The sequence below is a fragment of the Vicia villosa genome, linkage group LG1, assembly GCF_029867415.1.
Source record: "Vicia villosa cultivar HV-30 ecotype Madison, WI linkage group LG1, Vvil1.0, whole genome shotgun sequence".
NCBI lineage: Eukaryota > Viridiplantae > Streptophyta > Magnoliopsida > Fabales > Fabaceae > Vicia > Vicia villosa.
This window is the reverse complement of record NC_081180.1, coordinates 233230294-233245485: the sequence shown is the minus strand read 5'-3', so window position 1 is coordinate 233245485 and position 15192 is coordinate 233230294. Positions and strand designations below refer to the sequence as shown.

At 36.6% G+C, this 15192-nt stretch overlaps 1 protein-coding gene across 1 annotated transcript; it reads left to right on the top strand.

Moving 5' to 3' along the window:
- The first annotated feature begins 780 nt into the window (after window positions 1-780).
- LOC131623688 (dof zinc finger protein DOF3.1-like) lies at window positions 781-2484 on the top strand. Its single transcript, XM_058894707.1, has one exon. It carries the CDS (start codon window positions 990-992, stop codon window positions 1854-1856), a length of 867 nt encoding a protein of 288 aa, XP_058750690.1. The 5' UTR covers window positions 781-989; the 3' UTR covers window positions 1857-2484.
- The last annotated feature ends 12708 nt before the right edge of the window (window positions 2485-15192 follow it).

Below are 15192 nucleotides of genomic sequence, written 5' to 3'. Positions count from 1 at the left end.
AACATAGAGCACTATCAATGGTCTTTAGCTTTCCACGTGGCATCCACCTTCCTTCAACTTACAAGTTAAGTATCTCTACCACAAATTTCAATTTTATTCTATCTCAAATTCACACAATCAACACTTGTGCTATTAAGATCGAGATCTAATGAATTTTAAGTATATTTTAATTTTTTTTTCAAAATTTAAAATATTAAATTTAAAATTTTGTTAAATTAATCTCAATCAATTTAATGTAATTAAATCATGTTTAGAAGAGTTTTTATACGTATTTTTTTTATGGTTTATTCATGTTTAAATAAGATCCTATAAATTTTATAACATTTTAACCATAGCTAATTTTAGTGTTATATAAATAATTTAAAAAAAAATTAAGATTATATTTACACGTTTCATATTAAAAACTGCATCAAACAACTTTGTTCAGATTTTTTTAACGTCAAAATTCAAAATTTAAATATTAAATATTTTTTAATGGTATATGATAAAATTCATGCTATAATTGCCGTAATGCACATCACAACAACTAAAATAACTATAAATACAACTCTAAACCACGATCATATCTGTAACCGCAACCGCAATTTAGAATCTGTAAGAAATAAATTTGATGAGACTTCCTCCACTAAAACACTAAACCCCCTACAAGTAACTATCAAAACTAAACCATACCCCTTCTTTCTCTCTTTTTCCACACACAATTTGAAGTAAATTCTTTTGACCTTGTTATAATTATTGTTCCTTTACAGATAGATAAGGCCATAAATAACTACTAGTATTAGATATAGACACATTCTTATAAAGAAAATACATGTTCACTTCTTCTCTCCTTCCTAGCCCTTTCCTCCTATCAAACCAAACCACTCTCATTCATCAACTCCTTCTTAACTCTCTCTTTTCTTCCTCTTGAATCAAAGTCCCAAAATTTTTCACTTTTTTTTCTTCCAGCTAGAAAAAAAAACTTTATTCTAGAAGGTTGAACTTAAGACATGGGTTTGAGTTCTAAACAAGTTTCTAGTAGAGATGTTGATTGGAACCAAACCTTGTTACAAGATCAAACCTTAGAACTACCAAAAGCTTCACCTATGAGAAAACAACAACATCAACAACAACAAAATCATCAACATCAACTAGAAGTTGTGAATTGTCCAAGATGTGATTCTACAAACACCAAATTTTGTTACTACAACAATTACAACAAGTCTCAACCTCGTCATTTCTGTAGAGCTTGTAAGAGACATTGGACTAAAGGTGGAACTCTAAGAAATGTTCCTGTTGGTGGTGTTAGAAAGAACAAAAGAGTAAAAAAATCAACTACTATTAGCACCTCCTCAAAAACTACTATTAGCACCTCCTCAAAAACTACTATTACCACCCCCACCACCACCACCTCCACCTCCGATACCAAAACCACACCTTCTATGTATGAACCTCTCATTCATCCACCATCTTTTTTTCCATCTCAGAATCTGATGAATACTAGAGATTCATCACAAGGTAATAATGAAGAGTTTGGTATTGGTAATGGTATCTTTCTAAGTTCATCTATGGATTTACCTCAAAACCAAAGCCTCATATTCCCATTCTCAAACTCAAGCTCTTTGAGATCATCCAATGCATATAACTATGGTGAAGAGATAAAAGCCATGGAAGATTCATCTCTTAACAACACTGTAATGCCAAGTACTAGTGGAGCTGATGCCGGTGCTGGTGCTATTACACAGCCATGGGAGAATATTCCAGCAACAGGAAATAGTGGCATGGAAATGTCAAACTATTGGAGTTGGGAGGATATTGATTCTTTGGTCTCTACTGATCTTAATGTTCCTTGGGATGACTCTGATATCAAACCCTAATAATATCCTGATACCAGTGTTTTAAAAACCGAACCAGACAGTTTCATTCTGAATCTGAGAGTTCAAATTTTAGTGTTTGTTAACACATGGTAGTTTAGTTTCCAATGTCTATAGAATAGTGTTATTTAATTGGGGTGTTTTTTTGTGTTTGATACATATATTAGTAAGTGTTCTTGTTTTCAGATGGAACATATTATGGACTGGTGTATGAGTATCTACTGCACCTGTATTTTTCTTATGAAGTATTTGAAGCTGACTTATTTTAGTTTCAGCCTCAGATTCAAGTAAGAAGTCTAATTAATTAATGTAATCCAATGTGTTTAGATGTTCTTTTCTCTTTCATTTCATATGATAAATTGGTGTGAGACTCATGATTGAATAAGGCATGATCCTGTATGATCATATCATGTCTGTTGCTGTTGTCAAATATTGACACGAGTTAGACTCTAAACACATTTTTAATATGAAGTGTAGGTATTGATTAAAACATAATTTTTTTGAGTTTCAACTCAATGCGCACCATTGGACTACTCTTTATAGGGTGTGATATGGACAAAACACGTGTCAGACATCAAACACGATTTGGTCAGGTAATATTCAACTTGATCAACGGTGGGAACATAGATTATTGTTGAAAATCTATTGATGTGTACAAATGTACCTTGCACCCCTCATTTTATACCTTGCACCCCCATATTTCAATAATATCCATGTTACCATCATGGAAATTTAAGCCAAAAATTCAAAAAAAATAAAATCCGGTAGTTTAATCAAAATATCCGATTAATAACAAAAAATCTGGTAGTGTATATGAAATATTCGGTGCACCATATATATTTCAAAATACCCGAAACATTTGCTTGGTAATGGATTTTTAGCAAAATCCTGTAGCTACCAGATATTTAGTCAATTTATGAAAAATCTGGTAGTTATAAAATAGTAAAATATTAAATGGCGCACGTCAGACACTTTTATACGTTTGTGATTGCACTGAGCATATTGTTTGGTCCATGATGAATTCAAAGTCATTTAAACATGGGTCATGTGTTGTTGTTAAAAATAACATATTACAGTGCCTCTTCCCCAATTTTTGTCTAAGGCAAAAGTGTAATTTAAGGGGGTGAAAACTCCCATAGAGTTTTGACTTTTGAAAGACAGCGTATGTCTCGCCATCTTGATATCCAAGTTTAATGATTTGTTGTTCGACACAGATAACATAAAGGTGATTAAGATCGAGCTTTGTGAAGATTGGTTTGATAGTGATGGAAAGGTGAAATACAAACTTATTGAGTTGAAGACCTATGAAGATTTGAAAGTTATGTGGAGATCATATCACCGTAGGTTAACAAAGGGACCGATCGAGTTTGATGCAAAAATTTATAGATCTGTTGACGATATTATCAAGATGTTGAAATATCTAGAATCATTTGGTAGTATTTATGTTTTCTTATTTTATTGTTCTCTTAAGTTATGTAATCGTCTGTCTAAGTTATGTAACCGTTTGTCAAATGTTAAGTTACATTCATCATACATCAATGTAAGTGCCAAAATGTTATTTAATAAACAATATTGTGCAAATGTCTAAGTAATACTACACATAATATACAAATAATACATAAAAATAATAGTAACGTTTAAATAAGCTCCACACGAGCTAAGTGTACAGTCTGCGATGCCAAACGATGAACCTCACTATCTGGGTTCACCAAATCCATGAGGTTATCCATAATGACTGCTTTCATCTGCAATCGTTGAGCGTCATCCGCACCATGTGGAGGCGGTGGAGGCAGTGACACGTCATCAAAAGGTACCCCGACACTAGCATAAGAAGGTCCATCATGTGAAGATCCAACATGAGAAAGTCCAAGATCATCTTCATATTGCATAGGTGGGATAATGCGAGGGTGTGATAAAATAAGGTACCAATCCAAATACCCATTTACACACTCCGCAGGGAACTAAACCTTCACTGCACGATCTCTAATGGAACGTGCATACCTCATAATGTTACCACAAAATCAATTATCAATTCCGTCACATGGAATAGCATGGATTGGTCGTGGGATGTCATAGACATATCCAAACAGGTGCAGACACCTCTCGGGTAAGTGTTTACAGGTGGAGTAAGCTCCACATGATCAATAGGTGGTGCCTCAACATCCATATGAGGAGTATGGGCCTCAATAATTGTCTCTAGAGTAACCTCTATAGTAACTACTGCCTTTGCCTCAAAAGGACGAGGCACCTCTGCCGAATGGGGCACATGTGCCTCTACCACCATCTGCACGTCATTCTAAATTGGTGTAGATGGTGCTTGAACATCAACTGGATTATCCTCAATATCTCTCGTCCATTCAGAAGCAGATCGAGATCCTATACTTCGAATAGTGCGGAGTGCACGAAACTTAGCCTAATCGGCCAGTCGCCTCCCGTGAGAACGGTTAATGCCACTCTCCCTGCCCTAAGATGCGAGTCTTTCACATCACCTTCCCTCTCTCGAGCCCTCCCAACAACTATATCTCACTGTAGACCAAAAATCACATCATCTTTGTCTCTGGTCTTCTTTGAAAAAATAAAACAAATTTTCTTAGGATACCAGGTTTTTAAAAAAATCTTGAACTTTTTCACTTTTCAAAATATGCGGTAACAAAGCATACATTAACGATTTTTTTGAAAAATGCGGTAAACATGCATAAAACATTATGTATTTTTCACAAAATTCGGTAAAATGCATCCCTTTTTTGGATTTTTTGAAATGTCGGGGTGAATGTAGGCATTTTTATCGGGTTTTTTTGAAAAATCCAGAAAAATCTATGTATTTTTTACCATATTTTTCAAAAAATTCGGAATAATGTACGCATTTTTATCGAATTTTAAAAAAAATCTAGTTCAATGTATTCATTTCTACCTGATTTTTCAAAAAATGCAGTTTTTTTTTTTGGAAATCTTACCTTTTTTTTTAAAAAAATGTGATAAAAATTCAAACTTGTCATCATAAGAAAAAAAAATTCGGCAGCATATGTGAAATGTCCAGAAAATTATAGAGGTTTTGTAAAAATTCAGATTTCTCCGATAGTTTTTGTGAAAGAAATATAATATTGTCCAGGACTAATATGATAAAAACTTAGGATGTCTGGGGGTGCTAAGTACTATTTGGGGGGTGGCAGGAAGATTCCTCTTTCCTCCATTTTTAGTCGATGTGAGATTTTAACCACTCACACTTTACACTTAACACCCAATAAGCCCCCACAAGTGTCACCCGCATCATTAGACGTGATCCACACTAGGATCTACTTACGCTCCCCCACTGAGCCTAACCTGACTCTAATACCAATTGTTGAGAGTTCAGGGAACGAAACGCCGAACGTGTCAATGGACTAAACGTTCAGGATCCAAGAGACTTTGACACCATATATCTACCTAAAACCTTAAGGCAATAAGAGTATGAAAATGTCAATGGACTAAACATTCAGCATCCAAGAGACTTTGACACCACATATCCACCTAAAACCTTAAGATAATAGGAGTATGAGTTCTTTCTCTTATATCTCCAATATTTTCTCTATTTTTAGTTGATGTAGGACTTTAGTCACTCACATTTGAAACCCAACAACCTCTCTAACAAAAGCGAGTCACCCACTTCATTAGTCTTGATCCACACTAGGATTCACTTCCGCTCTTCCATCGAACTTATCCATGACTCTGATACCACTTGTTAGGGAGTCTGGAGAGCGAAGCGTCAGAAATGTCAATGAACTAAATGTTCATAGATTTAAGAGACTTTAACACTTCATATCTATAAAAAAAACTTAAAACATTAAAAATATGAGTCCTCTACTATAAACTCAATATTTCTTCAATTTCTAATGTTATGTTTTGTTCATATGTCTAGTGCATTTAAATACACATCAACAATCCAAACACGATCTTAAAATCATGCTCACCATAATTCCAACTATTAATAATAAGATAAAATGTAAAAACATAATGAATGATATATGACCTATGTTTAGAGATCATGCTATGCTATAAATACAAACGATATGATCAAAGGTAATTAATATATGTTTTAAGTGCATGTGGTTTAGAAATTATGATAATCATGAATTTTAATTGTTAGTGAGTGGTTTGTTGTGATGGAGATGGATGAGTATTGAAATGGGGTCTGGTCCAGCAAAGCCAAACTGACAGAATGTGATGGAAGATTCTTATGGATATATGTTGTAGTGATGTTACAATGATTTGATTGCCCAATATTCATCACAACCACTTGTTCAGAATCATTCTTTATTACTGGGCCACAAAGAATTCTTATAACTAAAATATATTAAATATTTTATTAGTATTATTTATATGTGGACTCATGTAGTTCACAATAATCACATGATGTTGTAATAAATTAATAGAAGTAACAGTGTAGGGTATCTTAGGCCACAATATGTTTCTAAGGTTTGTTTTAGGTTGTCTTTTTCTTCTATTATTGTTAGAGTTATAGATTATAGACCAACAAACTATAGACCTCTGTAGTACTACATGAATATTCTTATTCTCAAGGTATTTTTTGAGATGTAATTTTATCACATTTAGATCTTACTACTTGGTTAAAATATTATCCTAGAGAATAATAGAAAAGAGGAAACAAATTTTATTTGGTTAGATTAGTATTAAATTACTTTTAAAATTTTGTATTACATCCTATAGTGATGATAATTGTATCCATGCAAAATAATGGATTACTATATAGAATTTATTTTCAATCTAACTGATATTTGAATATGTATCCATAAAATTGATGGATTACTAAACAAAATTCATTTTTTAAGTCTAACTAACAAAACCCATTTTAAATTCTATTTATAAAAATAATAGATAGTTAACTAATTTTATTTTTCTTAAATTTATTTGGATTTTGAACCTTTATAAAATACTCTAAATAATTAATAAAATACTTCAAATAGTTAACGGAGTAAACATGTATTTTGTTTTAAAAAATCCTTTACTATTATTTAAAAAAAATACAAAAATAAAACATTTGGAATTGTCAAATAATACGAGCGATTCACATGGGTTCAAATGATCCGATGTTTAGTTGATCAACTCAGTTGCGGAGCCAGAAAAATTATAAAGCCTGTACAAAAGTTCAAATACCGCAAATTCACATTGTATATAATATATAAATAGTCATCAATCAAAATAAAAGAGATTAGTTATTTTGTCAACAAAAGTATAGTTTAAAATAAAAAAGATGAAACATAACCTTACCGGAGCATACTCATTAATTTGTTTCTTATGACCTGGATCATGCACAATCTCATTTGAGTTAAACTCCTTAACCACATTAGACGATAGTTTTAATTCGACATCCGATTGCACAACATTCACATTCTCAATACTTGCTCTATCAATAAAAAATCTCTTATTTATTAAATTAAATGATCTTTTTTTTTTTTTAAAAAGCAAATGAATTAAGAAATCGCACTAGGGGTGCAACCCTTACAACGGATTACAAGTTCAAAAAACAACCTAGCGGTAACTTGTACCACTCATAAAAGCTAGAAAAAGAAGAGTTCAAACTTATTCTAGCTAACCAACTCCAAGAGAAAAATATAATATTATAAACCACCAATTCAAAACTAAAAGGAGCTTGCTCGAAAATAATAGAATTACGCATGATCCAAATGCTCCAAATTAAGGATATCCAAATGATATTAATCTTCACCCTATCCTTAGCTATCTTGACGTTCTCTTGAACAACAAGGAACTCTTTGAACTCTTGCAAAGTAAAAGGAACTTCTTCCCCTAGCCAAGTATAAACCCGTTCCCACACATTCATCGATACTTGACAAGAGGAAAAAACATGCAATAATGACTCCGAATGAACCCCACAAAAAACGCAGCACAAATTTGGAATATTAGCAACTCCTCATAAAAGCAAAGAGTCAATGGTGGGAAGCCTAGAAGTGAAAAATCTCCAAGCAAAGATAATAATCCTTAACGGAAGCTACATACGCCATAAATTTTTCAGAATTCTCACCGTTAGGGGCTGCCAAGCACACTGCTTAGCAAGAAAACACAGAGTAGAAATGCTGGCCACCGAGAATATGCCGCTAGGATTCGGCATCCACTCGAACCTGTCCTCCACACTATCATTTGGCCGGACCGTATCCAGCAGAGCAAGGAACTACTGCCAGTGATTCGCAAAAACAGTGTTGGATGCTGCCACGACCTCAAAAGCTGCCGAGCCCATGAAAACAGTGGGCTGCCAACAATAGCAATCGTCTAACCTGTAAAAAGAATCAGCCACAGTGCAATATTTATTTGTGGATACCTCATACAGATCCTGGAAAGAGAGACGGAACAGTTGGTCCCCCCACCACAAACTCGACCAAAACATAATATTAGTTCCTTTGCTAAAAATGCACCGAGTATTACTCATGAACCCTTCAACACTAGCTTCCATCTTAACATCATTAGCAATAACATCCCTCCACCACGTGGAATCTTTCGATTTAGGGCCTTCCACTACTAAGCCCTGCACCTTTAATTTCGGCTATACATATCTATCTTTTAGAAAACTACTCCATATGGACTTGTCATCCGTTAGGATTCTCCATTTCCATTTGAGTAACAGCGCCTTATTGATTTCTCCAACATCCCTAATACCCAAACCACCCGTGTCTTTATGTTTGCACACCGTTTTCCAATCTACTCAATGAATACACCTCTTCTTCTTGCTGCCCCCCCAAAGGAAGTTGCTAATTATACCTCTAATTTCTTTAATAACCAAACTCGGGGCTTTGAAAAAAGCGAACATAAACGAAGGTATTGCATTAAGCACCGCGTTGATAAGCCTCACTCTACCACCGATGGATATGGATTTCCCCCTTCACGACGAAAGTCTATTCTTGATATTTTGAATAGCTTTCAACCAAACTTTCCTACTTCTATGGTTTCCCCTCACAATTATGCCAAGAAAAATGAACGGGACCTCACCTCTTTTACAACCTAGGAAATAGGTCGCCGAATTCATAAACCACTCACCAACATAAACGCCATAAACATTGCTTTTCATGAAATTTATTCTCAAACCCGATACTAATTCAAACCCTCTCAACACAACTTTCAAGCACCAAAGATTATCATTCGATGGCTCCCCAAGCAAGATGGTATCATCCGCGAATTGTAAAATATCCACAACCTCCCCTTCTCCAAACTTAAAGGGTTTAAAATCCCCTATCGCCACCGATTTCCTCACCAAAGCGGTAAGACCTTCCATTGCTAAAACAAAGAGGAACGGAGATAAGGGGTCCCCTTGCCTCAATCCCTTTTGGACCAAGAAATCTTTCGTCAGACTCCCATTCACAAGGATGGACATGTAACTCTTAAAGACGCTTTCTTCCAACCACATTAGCCAATTGTCCCCAAATCCCATATTCTTTAGAACGAATCTAAGATAATCCCAAGAAACGGAATCATAAGCCTTCTCGAAGTCAACCTTTAGAAAAAAACAACTTTTATTGAATCTCTTGGTCCAATCTAGAATTTCATTCACCAACACAACCCTGTCCATCATATTCCTACCCGGAACAAAGGCGGTTTGGTTAGAGGACACCAACATGCCGATCACCTTTTTTATTCTAGAGGCCAACACTTTTGCAAGCAATTTATAAATACTCCCCACCAAGCAAATAGGACGGTATTCGCTCAAATCTTGAAGATTGTTTGTTTTGGGAATAAGAGCTATAAGAGAAGACTTAATGGACTTCACAAGCTTTCCTTTGGAGTGAAAATCCGCGAAGAAACTCATAATGTCTTCTTTCAATAAACTCCAAAAAGACTTAAAAAACTCCAACGTGTAACCATCCGACCTTGGGCTCCTACTACCATCACAAGACCAAATTGCCTCCTTCACTTCCGCCTCCTCGAACGGCCCATCTAAATACTCCCTATCCAAACTAGACAACTTGGCAAAACCAAGATCAATGGGAACCGGTCTACAACCCTCTCCCTCTTTAAAAAACCCCCTAAAGTAATCAAAGACTAAATCTTTTACCTCTTCCACCTCTTCCACTGTACCCCTGTTAGAATTGAGCGAACACAAGGAACTACGCCTCTTTCTACTCCTCAAGGAGTTATGAAAGAACCGAGAGTTAATATCACCATCTCGTAACCAAGTTTCTCTAGACTTGAGATGGAGTAATCCTTCTTTTTTATTAAGACTTTCCCAAAAAATTTCCACCTCTTTAGCCCTTTTTTTAACCGTTTCCTCCGGAGCGTTACCTGCACAAATAACAAACTCGTTATCTAAAAAATGTATCTCCTTGCTAGCTTCATTGATTTTAAGGTCTATCCATCCGTACACTACTTTGTTCCACCAAGAAAGCCTTTCTTTGAGCACTTTCAACTTTTCCACCAAGCGAAAATCTCCTCTACCTTTCACTTTGATTAAGCTCCATTCCTTCTCCACAAATTTGAAAAAGTCTTTATGCTTCAACCAATTATTGTTAAATTTGAACGGTTTAGGGCCCCAGTCTTTTCTGTTGTCTTTAATCCAGATAGGAGCATGATCGGATAAGTCTCTACAACCTATCACTTGAGCTCCCACTTTCCAATCCACGATGAGACTATCCGATAGCAAGAATCTATCAATTCTACTCATTGCTTTCCCGTTACTATTCAACCAAGTGAACTTACCCCCCATAGTAAGAGGATTCACCAAATCCATATCCTCCATAAAACTCTTAAAACTGTTGATATCATTACTATAGATTCTATTAGAAATCGCTAACCTTTCTTCAACATGAGCAATAGAATTAAAGTCCCCTCCCACACACCAGGGGCCCACGGGGTAGGAATTTTTGATAGCAATAAGGTTCCTCCAAGTCCTTCTTCTAACAGAAATATCACACGAAGCATAAACATTCACGAGATAAGTTAGATTGCCTTTCAAGGAAACGCCCATGCCAAGGAAGCCCTCACCCCTAAAACAGAACAACGGAATAAAAAGATCCTTCTTCCACAATATTAAAATACCACCCGAGGCGTCTATCGCATCAGACGAAGACCACTCCACATTATCCTTTCCCCACTGTAATACGATGAACTGACTTTATTTGAAATGTCGCGGTAAGCAAGAGTCGCCACCGACTTTTATTTTATCCAAATTAACAGAAAGGCTAAAAGAACAGAAAAAACCTTTTACAAGAAAACTGAGTTCGGGGGGTAATTTATACAAAGGGAAGGTGTAGGGCACCCTTTGCATCCATGATTTTCCATGGGCTCTTAATTGCTTTGCTCTTTAGTTTTGAAGCCAAAAGTTTAGAAATGTAGAAGAAGAGAAATAAGGACTTTAGCTCGTAAAATGGGCGTATCTGTCGCCTCGGTTTTTTTGTGGGATGCGAACTGACTCTTCTTTTATTTTTGAGTTGTGAAAATCAGAGAGTCGCCACCGACTTTTATTTTATTCAAGCATAGCCTCTCGGTGGAACTAACTTATGTAGCTATCAAAAGTCCTAAGAAGGCTAAGGAAGTTAAAGAGCAAGGTGAGAAGAAGAATGTGGGAAGTGAGCTGAAGATAAAAGTTGTCCATGCTTTTCAAGTTCAAAAAACAACCTAGCGGTAACTTGTACCACTCATAAAAGATAGAAAAAGAAGAGTTCAAACTTATTCTAGCTAACCAACTCCAAGAGAAAAATATAATATTATAAACCACCAATTCAAAACTAAAAGGAGCTTGCTCGAAAATAATAGAATTACGCATGATCCAAATGCTCCAAATTAAGGATATCCAAATGATATTAATCTTCACCCTATCCTTAGCTATCTTGACGTTCTCTTGAACAACAAGGAACTCTTTGTACTCTTGCAAAGTAAAAGGAACTTCTTCCCCTAGCCAAGTATAAACCCGTTCCCACACATTCATCGATACTTGACAAGAGGAAAAAACATGCAATAATGACTCCGAATGAACCCCACAAAAAACGCAGCACAAATTTGGAATATTAGCAACTCCTCATAAAAGCAAAGAGTCAATGGTGGGAAGCCTAGAAGTGAAAAATCTCCAAGCAAAGATAATAATCCTTAACGGAAGCTACATACGCCATAAAATTTTCAGAATTCTCACCGTTAGGGGCTGCCAAGCACACTGCTTAGCAAGAAAACACAGAGTAGAAATGCTGGCCACCGAGAATATGCCGCTAGGATTCGGCATCCACTCGAACCTGTCCTCCACACTATCATTTGGCCGGACCGTATCCAGCAGAGCAAGGAACTACTGCCAGTGATTTGCAAAAACAGTGTTGGATGCTGCCACGACCTCAAAAGCTGCCGAGCCCATGAAAACAGTGGGCTGCCAACAATAGCAATCGTCTAACCTGTAAAAAGAATCAGCCACAGTGCAATATTTATTTGTGGATACCTCATACAGATCCTGGAAAGAGAGACGGAACAGTTGGTCCCCCCACCACAAACTCGACCAAAACATAATATTAGTTCCTTTGCTAAAAATGCACCGAGTATTACTCATGAACCCTTCAACACTAGCTTCCATCTTAACATCATTAGCAATAACATCCCTCCACCACGTGGAATCTTTCGATTTAGGGCCTTCCACTACTAAGCCCTGCACCTTTAATTTCGGCTATACATATCTATCTTTTAGAAAACTACTCCATATGGACTTGTCATCCGTTAGGATTCTCCATTTCCATTTGAGTAACAGCGCCTTATTGATTTCTCCAACATCCCTAATACCCAAACCACCCGTGTCTTTATGTTTGCACACCGTTTTCCAATCTACTCAATGAATACACCTCTTCTTCTTGCTGCCCCCCCAAAGGAAGTTGCTAATTATACCTCTAATTTCTTTAATAACCAAACTCGGGGCTTTGAAAAAAGAGAACATAAACGAAGGTATTGCATTAAGCACCGCGTTGATAAGCCTCACTCTACCACCGATGGATATGGATTTCCCCCTTCACGACGAAAGTCTATTCTTGATATTTTGAATAGCTTTCAACCAAACTTTCCTACTTCTATGGTTTCCCCTCACAATTATGCAAAGAAAAATGAACGGGACCTCACCTCTTTTACAACCTAGGAAATAGGTCGCCGAATTCATAAACCACTCACCAACATAAACGCCATAAACATTGCTTTTCATGAAATTTATTCTCAAACCCGATACTAATTCAAACCCTCTCAACACAACTTTCAAGCACCAAAGATTATCATTCGATGGCTCCCCAAGAAAGATGGTATCATCCGCGAATTGTAAAATATCCACAACCTCCCCTTCTCCAAACTTAAAGGGTTTAAAATCCCCTATCGCCACCGATTTCCTCACCAAAGCGGTAAGACCTTCCATTGCTAAAACAAAGAGGAACGGAGATAAGGGGTCCCCTGGCCTCAATCCCTTTTGGACAAAGAAATCTTTCGTCAGACTCCCATTCACAAGGATGGACATGTAACTCTTAAAGACGCTTTCTTCCAACCACATTAGCCAATTGTCCCCAAATCCCATATTCTTTAGAACGAATCTAAGATAATCCCAAGAAACGGAATCATAAGCCTTCTCGAAGTCAACCTTTAGAAAAAAACAACTTTTATTGAATCTCTTGGTCCAATCTAGAATTTCATTCACCAACACAACCCCGTCCATCATATTCCTACCCGGAACAAAGGCGGTTTGGTTAGAGGACACCAACATGCCGATCACCTTTTTTATTCTAGAGGCCAACACTTTTGCAAGCAATTTATAAATACTCCCCACCAAGCAAATAGGACGGTATTCGCTCAAATCTTGAAGATTGTTTGTTTTGGGAATAAGAGCTATAAGAAAAGACTTAATGAACTTCACAAGCTTTCCTTTGGAGTGAAAATCCGCGAAGAAACTCATAATGTCTTCTTTCAATAAACTCCAAAAAGACTTAAAAAACTCCAACATGTAACCATCCGACCTTGGGCTCCTACTACCATCACAAGACCAAATTGCCTCCTTCACTTCCGCCTCCTCGAACGGCCCATCTAAATACTCCCTATCCAAACTAGACAACTTGGCAAAACCAAGATCAATGGGAACCGGTCTACAACCCTCTCCCTCTTTAAAAAACCCCCTAAAGTAATCAAAGACTAAATCTTTTACCTCTTCCACCTCTTCCACTGTACCCCTGTTAGAATTGAGCGAACACAAGGAACTACGCCTCTTTCTACTCCTCAAGGAGTTATGAAAGAACCGAGAGTTAATATCACCATCTCGTAACCAAGTTTCTCTAGACTTGAGATGGAGTAATCCTTCTTTTTTATTAAGACTTTCCCAAAAAATTTCCACCTCTTTAGCCCTTTTTTTAACCGTTTCCTCCGGAGCGTTACCTGCACAAATAACAAACTCGTTATCTAAAAAATGTATCTCCTTGCTAGCTTCATTGATTTTAAGGTCTATCCATCCGTACACTACTTTGTTCCACCAAGAAAGCCTTTCTTTGAGCACTTTCAACTTTTCCACCAAGCGAAAATCTCCTCTACCTTTCACTTTGATTAAGCTCCATTCCTTCTCCACAAATTTGAAAAAGTCTTTATGCTTCAACCAATTATTGTTAAATTTGAACGGTTTAGGGCCCCAGTCTTTTCTGTTGTCTTTAATCCAGATAGGAGCATGATCGGATAAGTCTCTACAACCTATCACTTGAGCTCCCACTTTCCAATCCACGATGAGACTATCCGATAGCAAGAATCTATCAATTCTACTCATTGCTTTCCCGTTACTATTCAACCAAGTGAACTTACCCCCCATAGTAAGAGGATTCACCAAATCCATATCCTCCATAAAACTCTTAAAACTGTTGATATCATTACTATAGTTTCTATTAGAAATCGCTATCCTTTCTTCAACATGAGCAATAGAATTAAAGTCCCCTCCCACACACCAGGGGCCCAGGGGGTAGGAATTTTTGATAGCAATAAGGTTCCTCCAAGTCCTTCTTCTAACAGAAATATCACACGAAGCATAAACATTCACGAGATAAGTTAGATTGCCTTTCAAGGAAACGCCCATGCCAAGGAAGCCCTCACCCCTAAAACAGAACAACGGAATAAAAAGATCCTTCTTCCACAATATTAAAATACCACCCGAGGCGTCTATCGCATCAGACGAAGACCACTCCACATTATCCTTTCCCCACTGTAATACGATGAACTGACTTTATTTGAAATGTCGCGGTAAGCAAGAGTCGCCACCGACTTTTATTTTATCCAAATTAACAGAAAGGCTAAAAGAACAGAAAAAACCTTTTACAAGAAAACTGAGTTCCGGGGGTAATTTATACAAAGGGAAGGTGTA